Here is a 17,979-nt window from a genome sequence, read left to right as displayed (position 1 = left end):
GATGCAGATATTTTAGTAATATCTTGTAATAACCTTGTTGTGGTAGTAGTTTAATGACCGCCGTCAGGGTCTGAATAATGATTTTGCAACTGTGTTCGAAAAAATTTGGATTTTGTTACACTCAGCATAATGAATGCAGTGACTGTAGGTGAGACAAGTATAATCATTCTATGTAAACAACCGACCTCCAGACATCCCCTTGACCTGTTACATAGCCATGTTTTTGACTACTAAATTGAACCTCCTACGAGGGTGACTCTTGCGAAGCAATCATTGTCGTAGGCCTGTGCAACTTTGGTGGTTCTAGTGTTATTTCCGGTGTGATGACAGTTGAGCTAGTGATCTCTTTTCTGTTTATTGCCTGATGACACCACACATCAAATACTGAGTCCAAGAACAACTGTAGGAAGATTGATGATGCAAGTTGGTCCAATTACAGGAGTGAAGTTATAGATACTGACTGGAGTGCCGTGTTCGGCGAAGATGTGGCGCCCTCTGCTAATGCAAGATTTCACGCCATTGTTCAGTCGCTTTATAAAGAGGGTCTCGCACGCCGTGCTCTAAGGAAACATTAAAAATCAAGGAAGCGATGTATCTGGAAGGAACTGCATGATTGCATACTACCAAAATAATCGCGCATTGGGAAGTTTTATCATAACAAAGGATCCAGAGCTACTTCCAGTGCCCGAAAAAAATTCAGAAATAAGATTAGGGCTCAAATAAAAAGGCAGGACAACAATGCTATCTTCATACTTGTTTAGAAATAATGTTCAAAGCTGAACTTCAGCCTGTGGTGAGGGCTTCAATTTGTGATATTAAGCGAAAGGCATAAAATTAAAAATTATGAAGAGAAAATTTTCCGTGCTTAAGGAGGGTAGTTTTTTTTAATATCAGGCAATTCATTCTATCCATTTTAGAGCAACGGTGCGGAATACAAGAGGTGGTCCGCAGCATTAAGGCAAGCGGTCATGTTCATTGCCGAGATTAACATTTTAATCGGAGGAAAATGGCGGCTGGAGGCGGAGCTGAACGCTAGCTTGAGATATGAGGAAAACAACCTCTTTGAAGACTCAGCTTAACTTTGCAGCTGCTCATGCTGGCGAAGAAAATTACCTTGAAAGTATCTGGTTAGGAGTCTTCTAGGCCTTTATGTGCACATGCCTTCCTCGACGGCTCCGTTAGAGTCAGTGTTGTGTTTTAATTACAATTAAGCCTAGTTAATGAAAAAATCGTTGCATTGGAATGAAATGATTACGAAACTCATGCCTTGATAACAAAAACATGGCACAGTCTCACAGATAGCGAATATATATACAGCCCATAATAGGGCATTTGCATTGCTCTCCACTATGCCTTCTAAGTCATTTGGATTTTCTTCAGGAATGCCCGTAGTTGTCACGGGGCTCCAGGGAACAGTGGGTTCTATAGAGCAATATTAAGGAAGCCACCTTTGGAGAGTCTCTAGTCACGTAATATGAATTTCGACGCACGCTCGAGCGAACAACAGTTCCCACTCACCACTCCCTCCTTGATGTTTTCAAACATGCTCCTGAAGCTGCTTGTTATGCTTGGTTTCAGGTGCCTGGTCACAAACAGGCTCACCATGGGATCGTTGAAGTTGTCATAGGATGCTCGCAAGCACGTTTGGACAGGCTTGTAATTCCTGCGCGCGAAGACAAGCGATGCTCTGTAGAGATTTTGAAAACTATTGAAAAAAAAAACTAAAACTCTAGCCACATTTCATTACACGAACAATAACAAACGTTGGCAGGTTCCACGACACGAAGCACTTTGATGTCATCCTATTGAATATTGTTGAGTACATGAACCCACAGAAAAAATGGCGAAAGGCGCCTAGAATAGCATTTTTGTCAGCAGGTACAGGCGAGTGTTTAGTATTACAACGCACGACAAAGACAACGCTCTGTCTTTAGTGGATAATGTCATTCATTTATATCCTGAAAGGCATCCAGTATAAGGCTCGGCATTGCTTGCTATGCGACAAATTTCTCAAATGAACCACTGAAAGAACACAGTTAAACACATTGAAAAAGAAGAAGCTACGTTTCCGCTACTGAACAACACTGGTTTATTTTTCTCCCCGTTTTGAAGAAGCAGGATGAGAAGAAATTTAAGTTTACTTTTCATGTTCTCGCTATTCTGTTTTCTTCTCACACGGCTCGTAGCTCCCTCTAACCTAGGTTGTTCTCTGCACGCAAAACTTAGCGGAACGTCGTCGCTAACTTAAACAGGTCTCTCATTGTTTTGGTTAGTTTTTATATTTCGTGAGGTCATTTCCTTAAGGGGGGAGTGAGTCTGCTTCCCGAAGCATAGGAGCAGTGCTTCCCCTTCAAGTTATTTTATATTGTGAATGCCTGAAGATGAACTTGATGACGTGTATTCGACGCCTTAATATACCAAAACTTTCGAAGCCTATGCATTTAAACGAGTTACACGAAAAGCGCGTGCGTTTGAACAGTCAAAGGAAAGAACCAGATAATTTTTGGGTGCGATTATCTGTTGCACAGCTCGGGGAGGGCTAGCAATTATCTTGGACATTCATGACAAAAGCATATGAAGGTATAACGAGTCTATTTATAGCTATTAAGAAGTGAAGCAATGCCCTGGAATATATTTTGAGTTTACCCGAATATGAGCGGCCTCTTTGCAAGATTTTACATCATAGCAGCTAATATTCCTCACATGCGGGCGTGAGAGACATTCCATCACATTTGAAATTCAATTAACCGTTATAGGTAACATCTGCATGAACAAGATGTTATTTGTATCAAATTTTTTTTCAGTTAAGCTTCAATCAGACAAGGACTTCCCTCATCCTGGAGAAAATAAACAGGCTTGTATGAAACGCAGAATGCCTAAAGCACTGAAAGTGTATATATTCCTTAAAGGAAGCTTCATTTCACACGGTTTCTTGTAAAAGTAGTCGCGAAATAAAACCTGTGTTACTACAGAGGGGTTTCAGTTGGTTTCAATTGGAACGACCCATCGACCGAAATAGGCGCCGCGGTCTGTCACAAAACTTGGCGCAATTTTGAAAAAAAGAAACAAAAGAGCGCCACGCGCACGGCTCTCGCCGGCGCACGTTGTGAAAAGGAACCCCTGGAGAGCGACTAGCCTTGCGTGTGTGTCTCTGCCCCCTCCCCCACTGCTCGCCGACGCAGCGCGGGGGGATTGCCTTTGATTGTTCTAGACTGTCCGAGTCGTGTCTAAACGATGTTGCGTGAAGTGCGTGAAGTTGGGTGACACGGTCAAAAGTGATCACGCTGTGCTATACGACGATCATTAAGCCGTGAAAGCAGAGCCGGCCGAGTGTGGTCATCCTATGGACCATCATTAAAGTATGAGGTAAACTTGGCCATTACCTTTTCCCGCTACTGGCACGAGATCAATACTTTTTGGGTGGAATGGTACAACAGCACAAAATCTTTGTAAGAACGACGCCTCTCAGCTCGATTGTGCCTTATGTCAGAAGTCCACCATTCCCGAGATCTCGACCTTACCAGCCAGAAAGTACATACTTCATCAAAATCATGAGGCCACATAGTTTCTGCGCTTTTGCAGAGCTCAAAGAAACCCAGTAGGCGAGGACGAGGGCTCTCCTAAATTTGCAGATTTTACGGCTCGAGAGGAGTCAGAGCAGCACTGCTGTGCGGCAAAAATTGAACGTTGTCGCCTAGAAACCTGTGACCACAGCTGTAAGTTATGATCGGGCCCAGCAGGTAGAAAGCTTTTTGGGGGCAGACTATAACACACCGTAACAGCAACCTTCTACGAGTTCGAAACATCCACTATATATAAAGCTGTTGGTCGTAAGACTGTAATCAACCGTTTATATCTCGCTACCGTATCCGCACAGAAGAGCTGCAGCGAGTGCTTTTGGCCCACCTCAAATTTTATGGCGGCGTCCAGACAGAGCCTGCATAAGAAAAACCCACCTCGCTCACGGGTCTAGAGGCGCATTCAAGAGACATAGTTTAGTGGCCATAATGAGTTGACTATTAATTATTATTCAGTGGTTCAAACGCAGTATAAATTCGGATTAGACAGTCTGCAGCGGCGTGTTGCACTTAGCTCGGGACTGATTGCTTCTAGAGATAGAATTGATCTAACTAGAAAGCACGTGGATGCAAATATTTCTTGTAGCGATATCGTGCGACACTAGTGATGGCAAGAAATTCCATTTTATACAAAAAAAATTATTGGTATTTATCTAGTACAACACTACGCTGTCGGTTAAAATTGTAGTACGTTCCGCATATGCAAACAAGTTCGAATGATTTGTATTGAAAGCAAATGCTGTAGTACTACGCAAGCAAATCACAAATGAGCTGTTTCGCTGCCAGTGGTCAGACCAGCTGAACAGCGCAGCAACACCCAACTCACCATACCTGTTGAAGTCAAAGCGAAGCAACTCTGCGATAGCTTGCATAGCGACGTAGGTCACCAGTTCCACTTTGGGCTTCTCGAAGAAGGCGGTGACCAGGCCTCCGATAATGTCTAGGTCATGCGTGTCCATGCGGGAGTCGTCTTTGAGGTGCAAAGGGATAGGCAGGTTGTCGTTGATTGCCTCCATCCAGTCTTCTACGGACACTAGCTTTTGGGACTGCAATAAGAAGACAGAAAGAAGCGCTGAGAAGGGTGTAGTCGCGTTAGCCATCCCTGCTGAAAGAGAGAGCGAGAATAAGTTCTATATGACGTTCTTCGTAGACAGAGCATTTAAATGAGAAGTGAAGTTTCTGGGCTGAAAACGATGATTCATAAAGATTTAAAACGCCGAAAATGAAACATTTGTTTCGCCACCTTCAGCCGGTCTTGCTAGCGAACTGCGGTGCAGTGCAGAAAATGTTCCGCCGCGGATCTCTGACGTTCACCAGAACCCCCATACTCTTAGTCTTTGGATCTAGTTGAGAAAAGAAATAACTGACGCAAGCCAATGTTTTATTTTTCCCAGCTTTACGGGACCAACTCGGTCCCTTCTTTAGGGGTGGCTAAGTGTGCCAGCAGCAGCTCGGTGCTGCCTTCTCTCTACCTTTGTTAGCACGTCGTGCAGTACACTAACGTACACGGAGGTTAGCGTTCCTGCAGTCCTATTCATCGCCGCCTCTGTGAGCCGGATGTGCCATGATTGCACATGTCGCCTGTTCAACAGGTTTGGCCGCACAGCCAAGACGCTCACACCCTCGAAGGCTATTCGGTAGTCGGCGCGCTCGCAGTGTTCGGTGAGGTGTTTGGGTTCTGAATTCATTAGACGGATGTTATTTCTGTGTTGCCTTATTCTTTGGTGGAGGTTTTTATTGCGAAAGCAATACTAGTTGCACTTTCAGCCCGTCGCGTAACGAGGCCGGTAGCTACCATATTAGCATATTGGATTCGATTGGATTGGAATGGATTGGATTGTATAACCGATGCATCACCACAAGTCTTACCACAAGCACCGCCACTTAGCATATTGGATTGAAATGGATTGGAATGGATTGGATTGTATAACCGATGCATCGCCACAAGTCTAACCACAAGCACCACCACTAGCTACTCTACCAGCTGAACCATGGCGTAGCTACGGATATTGCTTTCGCAATTACCGGGCTTAGCCAAGCTATGCCACAGCCAATTTTTTGTTTCGCCAACGTATGAAGTCGGGCATTTCGAGCATGAAATTTTGTGAACGACACCCGGTTGTTTTCCTCTGGGGACGCGTTCTTTCGGTCGTGGTAAGAAGCGCCTTATGGCCGAAACAGTTTTGTGAGCCACGTTGATTCCACGTTTTCCGAGAATGCGTGCAAGTGCCTGTTCAAGACTTGTTCAAGAGGCGACATGTGTAGTCATGGCACAACCGGCTCACAAAGGCGGCGATGAATAGGACTCCAGGAACGCTCCCCTCCGCGTATGTAAGTTGACTGCGCCACGTGCTAACAAAAGGAAAGCGAAGGCAGCGACCCGCTGCTGCTGGCATACTTTCGTCAACCCTAAAGACGGGACCGAGTTGGTCCCGAAAGGTTGGCCAAATTGTTGGTTGGCGTCAGTTTTTTCTCTCAACTATCTCAAGAACACAACGAGACGGACTTCCGTCGAAGATCATCATCATCATCAGCCTGACTACACCCACTGCAGGGCATAGGCCTCTCCCATGTCTCTCCACTTAACCCTGTCCTTCGCCAGTTGCGGCCGCTGTATCCCCGCAAATTTCTTAATATTATCCGCCCATCTAACTTTCTGCCGCCCACTGCTACGCTTCTCTTCTCTTGGAATCTACTCCATTACCCTTAAGGAAAAGCTGGATCTTGCCTTCGCATTACATGCCCTGCCCAAGCCATTTCTTCCTATTGATTTCAACTAGAATGTCATTAACCCGCGTTTGCTGCCTTATCAACTCTGCCCTCTTCCGATCTCTTAACGTTACACCTATCATTTTCCTTTCCATAGCTCGCTGCGTTGTTCTTAACTTAAGCTGAATCCTCTTTGTTAGCCTCGAAGATGTTTTCGTTCAAATCTGGGATCTAGAATAAATTGCCGTAAAATGTGCGCATCCTATCGTCTCGCCAATAAATGTGTCTTTCGCTGCCGGACAAATCGCGACACAGCAAAAAGTGCTAAAGAATTGTTTATTTTTTTCTAAGAAAAACAATGCATGTATTTCTGTTTCGTCACTCTTCATATACCCTAAATATGTACTCAGGTTTTCTGTTCTTGAGTCGGTACGTCCGCTGCTAAAGAATGAAGGTATCACTCTTATTCTTTCCGAGACTGTTCTGAGGCTTGGCTATGCGACGAAAATGTTTCTTCGCAAAAAAAAGGCGAAAAATGAAGTTGCGGGACCAAACTCTTTCTGAAGATAATAATACTGAAGTAGCTGGATCATATTACTCAGTGTGTGCTATTCACTCTTGTATTCACCTTTGATTTTTACAGAAAACTGACCTCGTATCTCAGAAAGGTTAATTAGTGGTGAATATGAATGCCAGAGCGTAATAAATATTACAGTAAAAAGTATATTTGACTTAGACACAGGGCACGTCGGCATGTCCAGACGGGCAGATGTATCAGCTTCAAGTACTTCGTGTGAGCCGTTCACCTCTTCCTATATCTTGTACTCTGTCATAAAACATTCCCAAAGGAAGCCTCCAGCATGAGGAAGTGTCCTGAGGGTATAGTGTTTTCTTCCTTTTGACTTTCGTTATGAGGTTTGAAAGAAAGCGGAAATTCTCACGAATCCATGTTTCAAAGCATTTGCTAACTGAGATTAATTTGCATATTTGGTTTCAGTACGTCGATACCGAACATGTAAGCAGGAAGGTACATTTTCAATTTAGGTTTCAAACTTCCTGTTGTCATGAACTGATTTAGCACACCGATGTTCTGCTTGATTACTTTGTCAGAGACGTTCTCACGAGCCAGAGAGTTCTTTCATCCGGGATACCGTATCCACACATAATTATTGCCACGAACCAACTAAAACACCCTGACGTGCTCAAAAGGAAGCATAAACAGCAGTTGGCTGCACTTCACAGCGACGGTAGCAAGATCGATAAGCAGACAGAGAGAATCGAAACAATAGAGACCACGTTGAAACATCAATCAGATAAATGTGATGAGATAATTAGCTCGATTCAGGGAGAAAAACAAGAGCTCAAGGAGCTAAGAAAGAAGACATCGTGACCTTGACTCCAAACAATTTGCATGTAACACTTGTCTCTCTCAGCTGGAGGGGCAATTAGACAGGCTTGAGCTTTACTCTCGAATGAATTACCAACAAATACATTGAATTTAAACCAACGAAATTAACGACCTTCGTGAGCTCCTTAAGTCAGTAAAGCTTGATTCTTCTTCCACTTACTACTGCCTAAGTGGCGGCTGTGCACAGAAACGAAGGCAGCTACACCGATTATTGTGTGATATTCTAGGTGGCAAATAAGGGAGAAGTGGCTTCAAAGGAGGACAACACTGACAACAGAGAAAACCTTCGGTGAAGAAGAACTTAGCAGCCGGAATTGACAGACAAGTATTGTTGGCGAAAAGTAGAGCAAAGCAGAAGAAGTACAAATTTGTGCGAGTTTGATGGGAGAAAATAGTTGCTCGAAAACCGAAAGGCATCTGAGTAATTCCAATAAAAACTGAAGAGAATGGGCGCAAGCGAGAATGATTGAAAATCTGATATTGATCGCAATATAATCCGTGATTTAATGCATAAAAGTATTAGAAGTCTGTGCAAAAAGTGGGAGAAGTTTCTAGTTTGCCTTCGGAGTGCATTGCCTGCTGTAGAACATAACACAATATGAGCGTCGGCAAGCGTCTGTGAATGGTTTTTATTCATTCAGTATCTGTAGACAGGGCAAAAAAGGCGGACGTGTGCTGGCATGCACGAAAGAATTTGGGGGGCTGTGACGAATTGAAGATTACGCTTAACGAGGCAGACGTAGCAGGCATACTGGCAATGAAAGATGAAATCAACATTTTGTTGTGCAGAGCGTATTGACCTCCGAACATGAAAATATTTTAATTTTTGGGTCAACATCAAGACTTCCTAAATGCGCGTGCAAGCAATAAAGACGTTATCCTTGTTGTAGTGGTTAACATGAAAGTATCAATATCAAAAATGAGAGGTCTCTAGGAGTACCCGGCACTATTGGCAAGCTTTGGGTTGCAACATCCTAGGCTGTCAGAATATGACGCAGTTAGATTCACGATAAAATTAAAAATTTGCTGATCATTATTACGTTATTATATCAGCCCTTGGAAATAAGGGCAAGAAAGAATGATTGGGCAAAGGAGAAATAAGTACCGAACTCTAAAAAGTTCCCTAATATGTGAAGAAATTTGTCTTGGAATCACAATGCAATAAAACCATTTATTTAAAAGATTATAATTCAATTGTCGAAAAATTTCTAATAATAAGTCATACTACGTCGGAAACAAAAATCTTACTCAGAAGCGGAAATATTCATGCCCCCGGATAAACGCAGAAATAGTGGAGTTCTTTCGCACAAAAAGCATTCTTAAAGAAATACCACAGTAATCACAAGATACTGCTCGGTAAGATACAAAGAACTCAGACACTTAAGAAACAAAATAAGCTAGAATACGGTAAGAAAAGAAGATCTACCACATTAAACAACAGAAACTTGAGCGTAGCAACTTACATCATTGGAAGATCCCGAAGGTAAACTATTGACGTCACTCTAAAATAAACTTTTCCATCCACATCACTGCCGACACTTGTGGACAAATTCAGTACGCATTCTGTTCACACCGTTCGTAAGCTCAGTCTTCAGAATCCACCTATTCAACAGCACACCCCTCCATCCGCAAGCATTCCTTCTGCATATTTGCCATCAGTGGAAGAAAATGCATTATGAAATATAGTTTCGTTATAAACAACCAAAAAACCACCAGGTAGTGATGGCACTCGAATAAGCGAGATTTTTCGGAATTTTGCAAAACATAGGAAGCTGCTGCCCTGCATAATAAATTTTGAACGCCGCTTGAATGACAAAGGGAATGAAGATTGTATGAATTGTATGTATTGAAAATGAAGAGGACTGTATTAAGTCCTCTAGATAAGAAAGATTAAAGAATTTACTAGATTAAAGAATTTGCAGTTTTTATACAGTGTCTTCGCCACATAAAGTACTTTTCTTCAGTTGATTTGCAAAGTGACTATTGCAAATTCAAGTTGATGAGCGCGACCATGAAAACAGTGCTATTATGCCTCCAGATGGATTATATAAAGGTAACGTGCTTCCATTCGGCCTGTTCCGCAGCGGCCACACTCCAACGAATGAATACTCCTCTCTCTGACCTCAAGTGGCACTCTTGCCTGTTTTATTTAGACCATGTAGTAGTTTTTTTTTTTTTTGGAGGCGTTTCGAGAGCGTCTCAACCGGCTTCATGCAGTCCTTCCGGCCACCCTTCCGTTGGCTTGTCCCGCAAGCCGGAGAAATGTCGCTTTGCTTTTGACGGGCCGGAATTTATTGGTACCACGAAAGCTCCGTTGGCAAATGCCTTGACCCTAACAGGGGATCGCTTTTGCGGCATTTCCCACTGGGACCGACAAGCGCTCCCAGCGCCCATTTTTGAACCTTTGCGCTTACTACCGGCGTCCTGTAGCTCATTTTTCCAAGAACCCTAACCCCTTAGCTCTTCTAACTAAGGAATATGTGCCATTTTGTTAGAGACAGGAACGACAAGATCAATTCACTGAGCTCCAGAAACGCCAGCAAGCTCAAACGTCAGCAGGTGTTATGTCGCTTCGCGTACAACGCCGCCACGGAGGTTCGTACCGACGCAAGCAACGTTGGATTTGGAGCGAGTCACCGCATATGCAAGTCGTATCTTGCCACGCTACGAAATGATCGGTTCACAATACCGCCTCGTGGTAGTGTGGGCACTCCCACAATTCTGGCGGCCCCTTTGCGGCCAGCCATTCAGGGTCATGAGTATCCATCTCTCTTTGTTGGTTGGCAAACCTCAAAGACCTATTTTGACGTCCGGTCCGCTGGAGCTGGAGGCTTCAAGAGTTCGACATTACTCTCATCTGCGCTCCTGTACGATCAGCATGGCTGATGCCGACATGGACGATGACACATTCCGTGGAGGTGTAACAACGTACCCTTGCTGAACTGCAGCGAGATGATCTGGAGCTTTGCCCGCTCGTCGACTAGCTTGACGACCGGACGTCACGCCCACCCATTCCTTCCCCACGTGTTCTGATCTCGTTTTTTCCGCAACAACCTCTTGTGCAAACAGACTTTCACAGCCCTGCAGTCATTGTACCTCCTTCTCATACCTGTCGCTCTTTACGCCGACTTCCTGCCAGCCAGTAAAGATTACCCACCTTCTACACATCTTGGCTTTAATTGCACAATGGCCCGTGTTCATCAGAACTGCTACTTACTCAAGCTTGAGGCAACAGTGTGACAGTACGCGAAAACCCGTCGTAACTGCCAGCGCAGAAAAGCTTGCTGCTTCTCCCCAGCATGTCGATCCGCGGAAAGATCCTTTCAACAAGTTGGGATGGACATTGGGTTGTCATCTCTGGGACAAGGCTGATTTGTGGTTGCCATCGAATACTTATGGCGCTATTGTGAAACACAGGCCTTTCAGCCAGGCACTGCTGCTGAAATAGCAGTTTTTTGTCCAGAACATCGCGCTTCGCCATTGTGCTCCAGCTTCTGTTAACACGGACCGTGTAATCGCATTTAATGTGCAGCAGCGACTGCAGCTAGTGCTAAGTTTCACCACTCACCGCAGGACGACCGCCTGTCACCAAAGACGAATGGACTCACAGAAAGCCCAAACAAAACGCTGACCGATATGCTCTTTATGTACGTAGACGTCGACCACAAGAACTTGCATGCTGTCGGGCCCTACATCACGTTTGCGTATAATACCGCAGTACAGGAAACTGTCGACCACACGCCTTTCCGCCCTGTTCCTTGACGTGAAGTACCGACTATTTAAGAAGCGATGCTCATACCGGGTAGAATACACGCCTGCGTGTCTGATGCAGAAGAATTTCAGCAGCTTGCCGAAGAAGCCCACCCACTGGCGAGCATTCGCATTCCCGAGAAACAAAGCCGATACGCCAAGAGATACAACCTTCGTCACAAGAGCGTCGAATAAGATCTACTAGAACCGGTCCGCGTGTGGAACCCCATCCATGAAAGAGGTGGCCAAGAAAACTTCACGTCGCTATTTTTGCCCCTACTGGCTGTCCTGCCTTATTACTATGAAGTTCTATGAAGGACTATGAAGTGCTTCCTGAAGGGGCTGTCCGGCCTTGAAGGTGTGCTCTTTTATATGAGACTGTGCATGTAAGCAGAATTAAATCTTACCACTGCCGTTAAGTGCTAGGTTTATGCGTTCGTCCCATTGCTGTCTTTGTTTTGCGCCTTATTTATGTTGTTCATTCACGCTTTATGTTTTCTTGTGTCAGTTTAGAATAGGGACGATTCTTTTCCTGATGAAGGGTACCATGACATGCATCGCGCAAACTGCGTGTTGACGTCGGTGTTCCCTCGTTTGCAGTAGAGGAAAACGAAGCGTTTGAGGCTACGGCCCAACCGGCTGGTCGTGCTACTATACTTAATTATTCACATAACCAAGAGGAAACCCCAGTTTGCATAAATAACTTCATTCCACAACAAATTGGGCCACTTAATGGTTAGCAATAAGGTGAAATTAGCTATGTTTTTTCTCTGGGAAAAAAGTGCCATTCGTGTATGCACATTCTTGTGCGGTGGTGAGCGTGCAACTATCTGATTACAACATTAGTTATATTCTGAAGTGCATGCCAACAAAATGATTTTCATGTTGTTCATTGCTCAATTTGTGATGTATATAAGTTGAGAACTCTCTCGGAGTTCTTCCGCATAAGGGTAGTCGGTGACTTACAAATCACTACGGCTATCAGCCGGTCTGAGTATTGAGCGGAAATCTCGCTGAGGGAGTGTTATTGATGTTATCTCCCCCAAACTACTGGAATGAATGTCATGAACTTGAGCTCTCCACAAAAATAGCCTGGGCGCTGAGACAGCGTGGCAAGTGAAGTTTTTTTTTCCTTTTCAGGGCAGTAAAAATACTCTGTAGACAAAGAAAACTAGTTTTGCACACCCATCCACCTCGAAAGCTGTGCGCTCTGCCCGCCAGTTGGCGAATTTACGCTGGTGCTTCCAGCTAGAAAGTGGCCGTGCATTTGGCCACTGTGTTCACCTTTGCGAGTTCGTGAACGCTGTGCTCTTGGATCAAGCGGCTGACGGCTTCATCCCACTTCCGCGACAGGTGGCTGTCCCAGGCCAACGTATTGCTGGCTACTGCCGCCGTGATAGCCTCAATTCCGAGGCTGAATATCGCGTCGTTGATATACAGCGTCCAGTCTCTCTCCACGTAGGCGCGTGTGCCGCTGGCGTAGAACTTCTGTCTGATGGATGCGCCCACCTCCATGACGACGCGTGCCTCCCGGTTCTTCTCGATGACACTAAGCTTGAGCAGCGTGTTGATTCCCTGCAGCATCCAAGAAAATGAGCCTCGTAAATACCTCCTTAAAGAAGGACATTTTAGCACAAAGAGGGGATTGGGTTTATACGCGGCGTCGCAGCTGTATCTAAACGTTGTTATTTAAAAGAAGTACCCGAGGCAATGAGAAACAGCTCACTATTACCGAGAGCCTGTTGGCGCAGTCAAAAGTTTTAGTTTCAGCTCTCCTAAACTCTGTAATATTTTTGCACTAATTCGTTCTTTCAGTTAATCGGCTTCGCTTTCGGTGCAAGTTTGAGATAATCCTGGAAATCACCCGACTTGAGTCGCTTTAAAGCAAAAAATGCGCACGTAGCTTTCGGGCTGATCATGAAAGCAAGTTAGCGAAATGAGAAACTTTTATGTTAAAGAGCCGCTTTCTTGTGCTACCGATTGCATTCTTTGAAAATGAAGTCAAACATCATGCATAGGCCGATGATCAATGTTTATTTCTCCACATTTGTCTGCATTTTTTGTATGTTTTCACCGATGTCTTCGTATATCTTCATTTTCAAAATCACCATTAGCGGTGAGAAGTTTCTGTCAACACCTTTGGAAATAGGAATTATTATGTCGCGACCCCTGATAGTGTGTCTAAGACAGTGGTGCACACGCATGCTCGCCTCATGCCTTTATTCAGTAGTCGTCGGCCCATATCTCGCGACCACCGTAAGAGCAGATGCTGCTAGCAGACAGCGCCTCTTCTACAAAATTTATCGCCTAAAGTGCACTTGTAACAGCACTCAAGAAGGATATCATGATAAGGGAGTTTTTATGCCTCGCAGACGTATCCATGTTTCGTAAAGAACTCAGTTAACCACGCGCACTTTTTGTGCACATTACGGAACTTACATAAGTCATCTGCATACCGCCAGTAGTGAACAGCCGGAAACTCAGATGGCACATTTCAAACCTGGAATTCTGTGAAATCTCGGGAGTTATTTCACATCCTGGGTGAACTTGGCCGGCTCTTCGTCTTCTTTGGCAAATTTGTCTTACAATATGTTTTCTGCGAGTGCATCAGCCAATGGTGACTTAAGAAAAAAGTAAATGTAGTGTACCGAACATTCCTAATTCCTGCTTTGTTTTTGAGATCGGGGAAGCCGTGCGCACCAACGTTTCTCCAGACTTTCTAGGCCTGTGCTTATTGTTTGTATTAGGATAGTTTTTAAAAATGGCTGCGCAAGTTAATACTAACATTCATTCATGAAGCAAACAGCTTTCAACTTAGACACTGTAACAAATGTAATAATTTACTAATTAGGCAAATTAAAAATGCTCGATGGTGCTATAACGAACTCCAAACACCACTCATTCAGTTTCATTCATGTGGCATGCTATATATATTTAGAATGCTGATTACTTTAAGACGCCATGCCATGCGCCACCCTAGTGCGCACGGTGCCAAGCCCTTCAAAACGGGATTATAAGATGACCTTGTGACATACGGCACACCTCAACTGTAGTTAATACGTAAAACATAGGCGCTAGAAAAGTGGTTATGACTTTCAGACAGTTGAGCTGATTTCGAAAATATAATCTAGCAACTACCTCGATACGATTGAACTGATTCATAAGTAGCATTATCAGTAAATACTCTAGGTATCTGCACCAAAGAAAAAGTCGCCGTTATAGTACCAAATGCAGTGCCCTCCATGCCCGTGCTGCTCTTAAAATCTTGAGCGTGATAGATAAATTCTGTGATCTCAAACGGCTCTCCTAGTTAGAATTCGTACACAAGCACAAAAGAAACCGTAAATCCGCGTCATAGCTACTAATGCGAATGGGAGCTTTTATTAGCAAGGAAGACTGCACGAAAGGTCTAGTTTATAGGGCACTGGTGCTATTTTAAACATTACAACAGGATTCATAGCATACTGACGAATCAAAGGACGTTCTTGCTACGGTGAAGTTTAAGATAATGCAAGCTTTGTTCTTTGCAACGTAAATTAAGAGAGGGCAATTTTCGTAATTACTTTTGCTCTAGTCATAATGTCTTCCCGTTTAATTCTAACTTACTGATTCCCTTATTTTTTGCCTTTCACATACATAGCGGTGCGCAGTGCCACATGCCTGTGTAGAAGTGTTCTCAGCGAAACTGTACAGGCGCCACTATACTGAAGCCAACGTGATGCATTCACATGTACTGCATTCGATAACTTGGGCTGAGGAAGCGATACCAAGTCTTTGCGGTGGCAGGTACCTGTGAGTTAAGACGAAGGGGATATATAAATCTCTCTCTCACACACGCACACGCACGCACACACGCACGCACGCACGCACACGCACGCGCGCGCGCACACACACACACACACACACACACACACACACACACACACACACACACACACACACACACACACACACACACACACACACACACACACACACAGAGATGAAAAGAGAAGGGAAGCGAGAGGCTCTATATACAAGCACATAAAGGAGGGCAACAGTGACCGAAACCAAGGAGCATAGAGGAATGTTGTAGTCATTGTTTTTGTTTTCTTGTGCTATGCTGTGAATCTGTGTGCTATGGAGGTGACGATAAATAATTAGATAGGGCAAGAAAAATAACTACATGCCACTGGCGGTAGCCAAACCCCCCCCCCAATTCCGAATTTCGCGTCCGGTGCTTTGCCAACTGAGCAACTGCAGTAGCTCTGAAATCTACAAATGTGGGGTTATTTATGATGTGCAGAGACTAAAATTGTTAGGGTGTGCCACTGACACCCTCGTACGTAGTGGCGAGCATAGTATGTCCTGCATTACAGATAGTGCCAAGTAGAACGTGATCGAATGAGAGGGCCGAAGCTGTGCAAGGACTCGGTTATGCTACCTATGGCATCGAGACTGCCAGAACAGAGGGCCTCGTTAACCTGTTTAGCAAGCACGGGAACAAGAAAGCAGGGGTTCGTTATGTCCTATATATGGCTGGACCAAGCACTGACCAAATACAATTAGACTAGGGGAATTTCGCTGAGCGCGGTTACGGTGGCGGAGGAAAAAATGTGTTTGATATTTAAGGTTCAGTACTTGCCCTGCTCAAAAAAGCATGGTGGAAGCTGATCTGCTCTCTTTATATGCTCTGGTGATCAGTATCACTCCCGGTCACGTTTAACATCAAAGCGTAACACAACGCGGATGAGCTATGTGCTCTATTAGCGTGTGATTGTGCCTGTGCTTCAATAGTGGCGATTTCCGGAAACTTTTTGACCACCTGGGATTCTTTAACGTGTAGTTATATATCACAGCCCACAGTTACTTTTTTGCGTTTTGCCTACTTCCAATACAATGCGTCACCCCGCCGTAATTGAAAGAGTGTACTCGGGCTCATCAGGAGAGCCGGCGATGTCGCTGCACGTGCCACATAGCGCTAAAAAGACACGGACACAAGGGAGACACACAGGACGGGCGCTAACTTACAAGTTGTAAGTTAGCGCCCGTCCTGTGTGTCTCCCTTGTGTCCGTGTTTTTTCAGCGCTATGTGGCAAGTGAACCATCAGCAACTCGCCCAAGCTTCTACTCTGCCAGTGCACGTTACGAGGCGTCAGTTGGTCTACTCAACTCTGAAGCCTTCTATTCCGCAGCGTTTACCGCGCTCTTTTGCTTCCTTCCGCACCATTTTTTTCACTGCATGGTTCAGGAGTCGACCCAGAAGCGAGATATTTGCTGTTCCCTTGCTTTCGCCGTTAAGGACGAATAAGTGCTGCTGCGTGACGACCACACATGTTAATGAACCCCAGTTGATTTAAATTATAGCGATGTCCTCCCCTAGGACGTCTCTCACAGCCCATGCGTTGCGTCGGGACGTTTATCTTTCCAATTTTCAGTTGAATACCTTGGACAGGGTGAGTCGTATGACGAAGAAGAAGAGGATGATGGGGTCCTGGTTGTGCTCCAGCCACTCGGTGAAACTCAGGTCGAGGAGGTACAGGGCCTTGCGCACCCGCACGTCCGCCGGCATGGGGTTGGTGTGGAAGTCGAGGCAGGACCTGTAGAACACAATCAGGTTGCGGTAGGGCTCGTTCTCTCCGGCGTCCACTGTGGTGGTCGAGAGTGTCAGGTTCATGTTCTCGATGAGCAGGTTGTTCAGCACGTCCCGAACGCTGATTTCTAGAGGCTGGCTGCTGGCCCACCCGCCGCAGGAGTACCTGGAGCCAAGAAAGAATCAGGGGAAATATGAACACTACTGAATGAGCCGCAGCATGGGCACAGAAAGCCCTAACCGAAAGGTCTCTTGCAAATAGAAGTTCTGAAAACCATTGTTAGTAAAGTAGTGCATGAACAGCTACTGACTTTTAGATGCTTCATAAATAGCAGTCCAAAGACTAAACAACACATTTGGGCAGATGCAGCGCATGGTGATTTTGCGGGGCGTAGCAATGTGATAATAGCCGCCATTATCATCGTCGCAAGGTTAAACAAGGTCGCAAGGAGCGCATGTCCCGTCGTTGTCCTATTCTGTATGCTATCTTTGCTCGGTTTGATTTCTACAAGCAATGCACCAGCTTGCCCTGCTATGTTTTTTACTGAACGACTTTTAATTCAATTAAGTTCACTATGGAATGATGGCGGGAGCTTTCTATTTATAATTAACTCTATCCTAAACTGGCTGAAGCACCTTATCCCCACCAGATATATATTTTTACAACCCACAGTACTTTCCCTTAAGCCCGCTATTTCCTTTGCGTACAAATGACCTGGACTAGATTAGGGGATCAGTGGTTGTCTACTCGCTCCACTCCATGCCCATGTTTTGTGAACTATAATCATGAAGCTATAATCATGAACTATAACTATAATCATGAAGATAACCGCTGGTCCTTAAGGGTAACGGAGTGGATTCCAAGAGAAGGCAAACGTAGCAGGGGACGGCAGAAAGTTAGGTGTGCGGATGAGATTAAGAAGTTTGCGGGGATACAGTGGCGGCAACAGACAAAGGACAGG

General features: G+C 44.8%; 1 protein-coding gene across 1 annotated transcript in view; it reads right to left on the bottom strand.

The window, feature by feature from the left end:
• LOC149328867 (neprilysin-1-like) overlaps positions 1–17,979 on the bottom strand; it is a 53,618-nt gene that overhangs the window by 12,573 nt on the left and 23,066 nt on the right. Inside the window, exons 6-9 of the mRNA XM_089559119.1 lie at positions 16,871–17,183; positions 12,730–13,020; positions 4,410–4,624; positions 1,519–1,663 (exon numbers count right to left, since the gene is read on the bottom strand). Of these exons, the coding sequence (XP_089415245.1) occupies positions 1,519–1,663; positions 4,410–4,624; positions 12,730–13,020; positions 16,871–17,183 (964 nt within the window). The remainder of the gene's footprint in view (positions 1–1,518; positions 1,664–4,409; positions 4,625–12,729; positions 13,021–16,870; positions 17,184–17,979) is intronic.

Source organism: Amblyomma mixtum, chromosome 9, assembly GCF_055824585.1.
Source record: "Amblyomma mixtum isolate Tamu chromosome 9, ASM5582458v1, whole genome shotgun sequence".
Lineage (NCBI taxonomy): Eukaryota > Metazoa > Arthropoda > Arachnida > Ixodida > Ixodidae > Amblyomma > Amblyomma mixtum.
The sequence above is the reverse complement of the archived record's forward strand: the minus strand, read 5'-3'. Positions and strand labels throughout refer to the sequence as shown.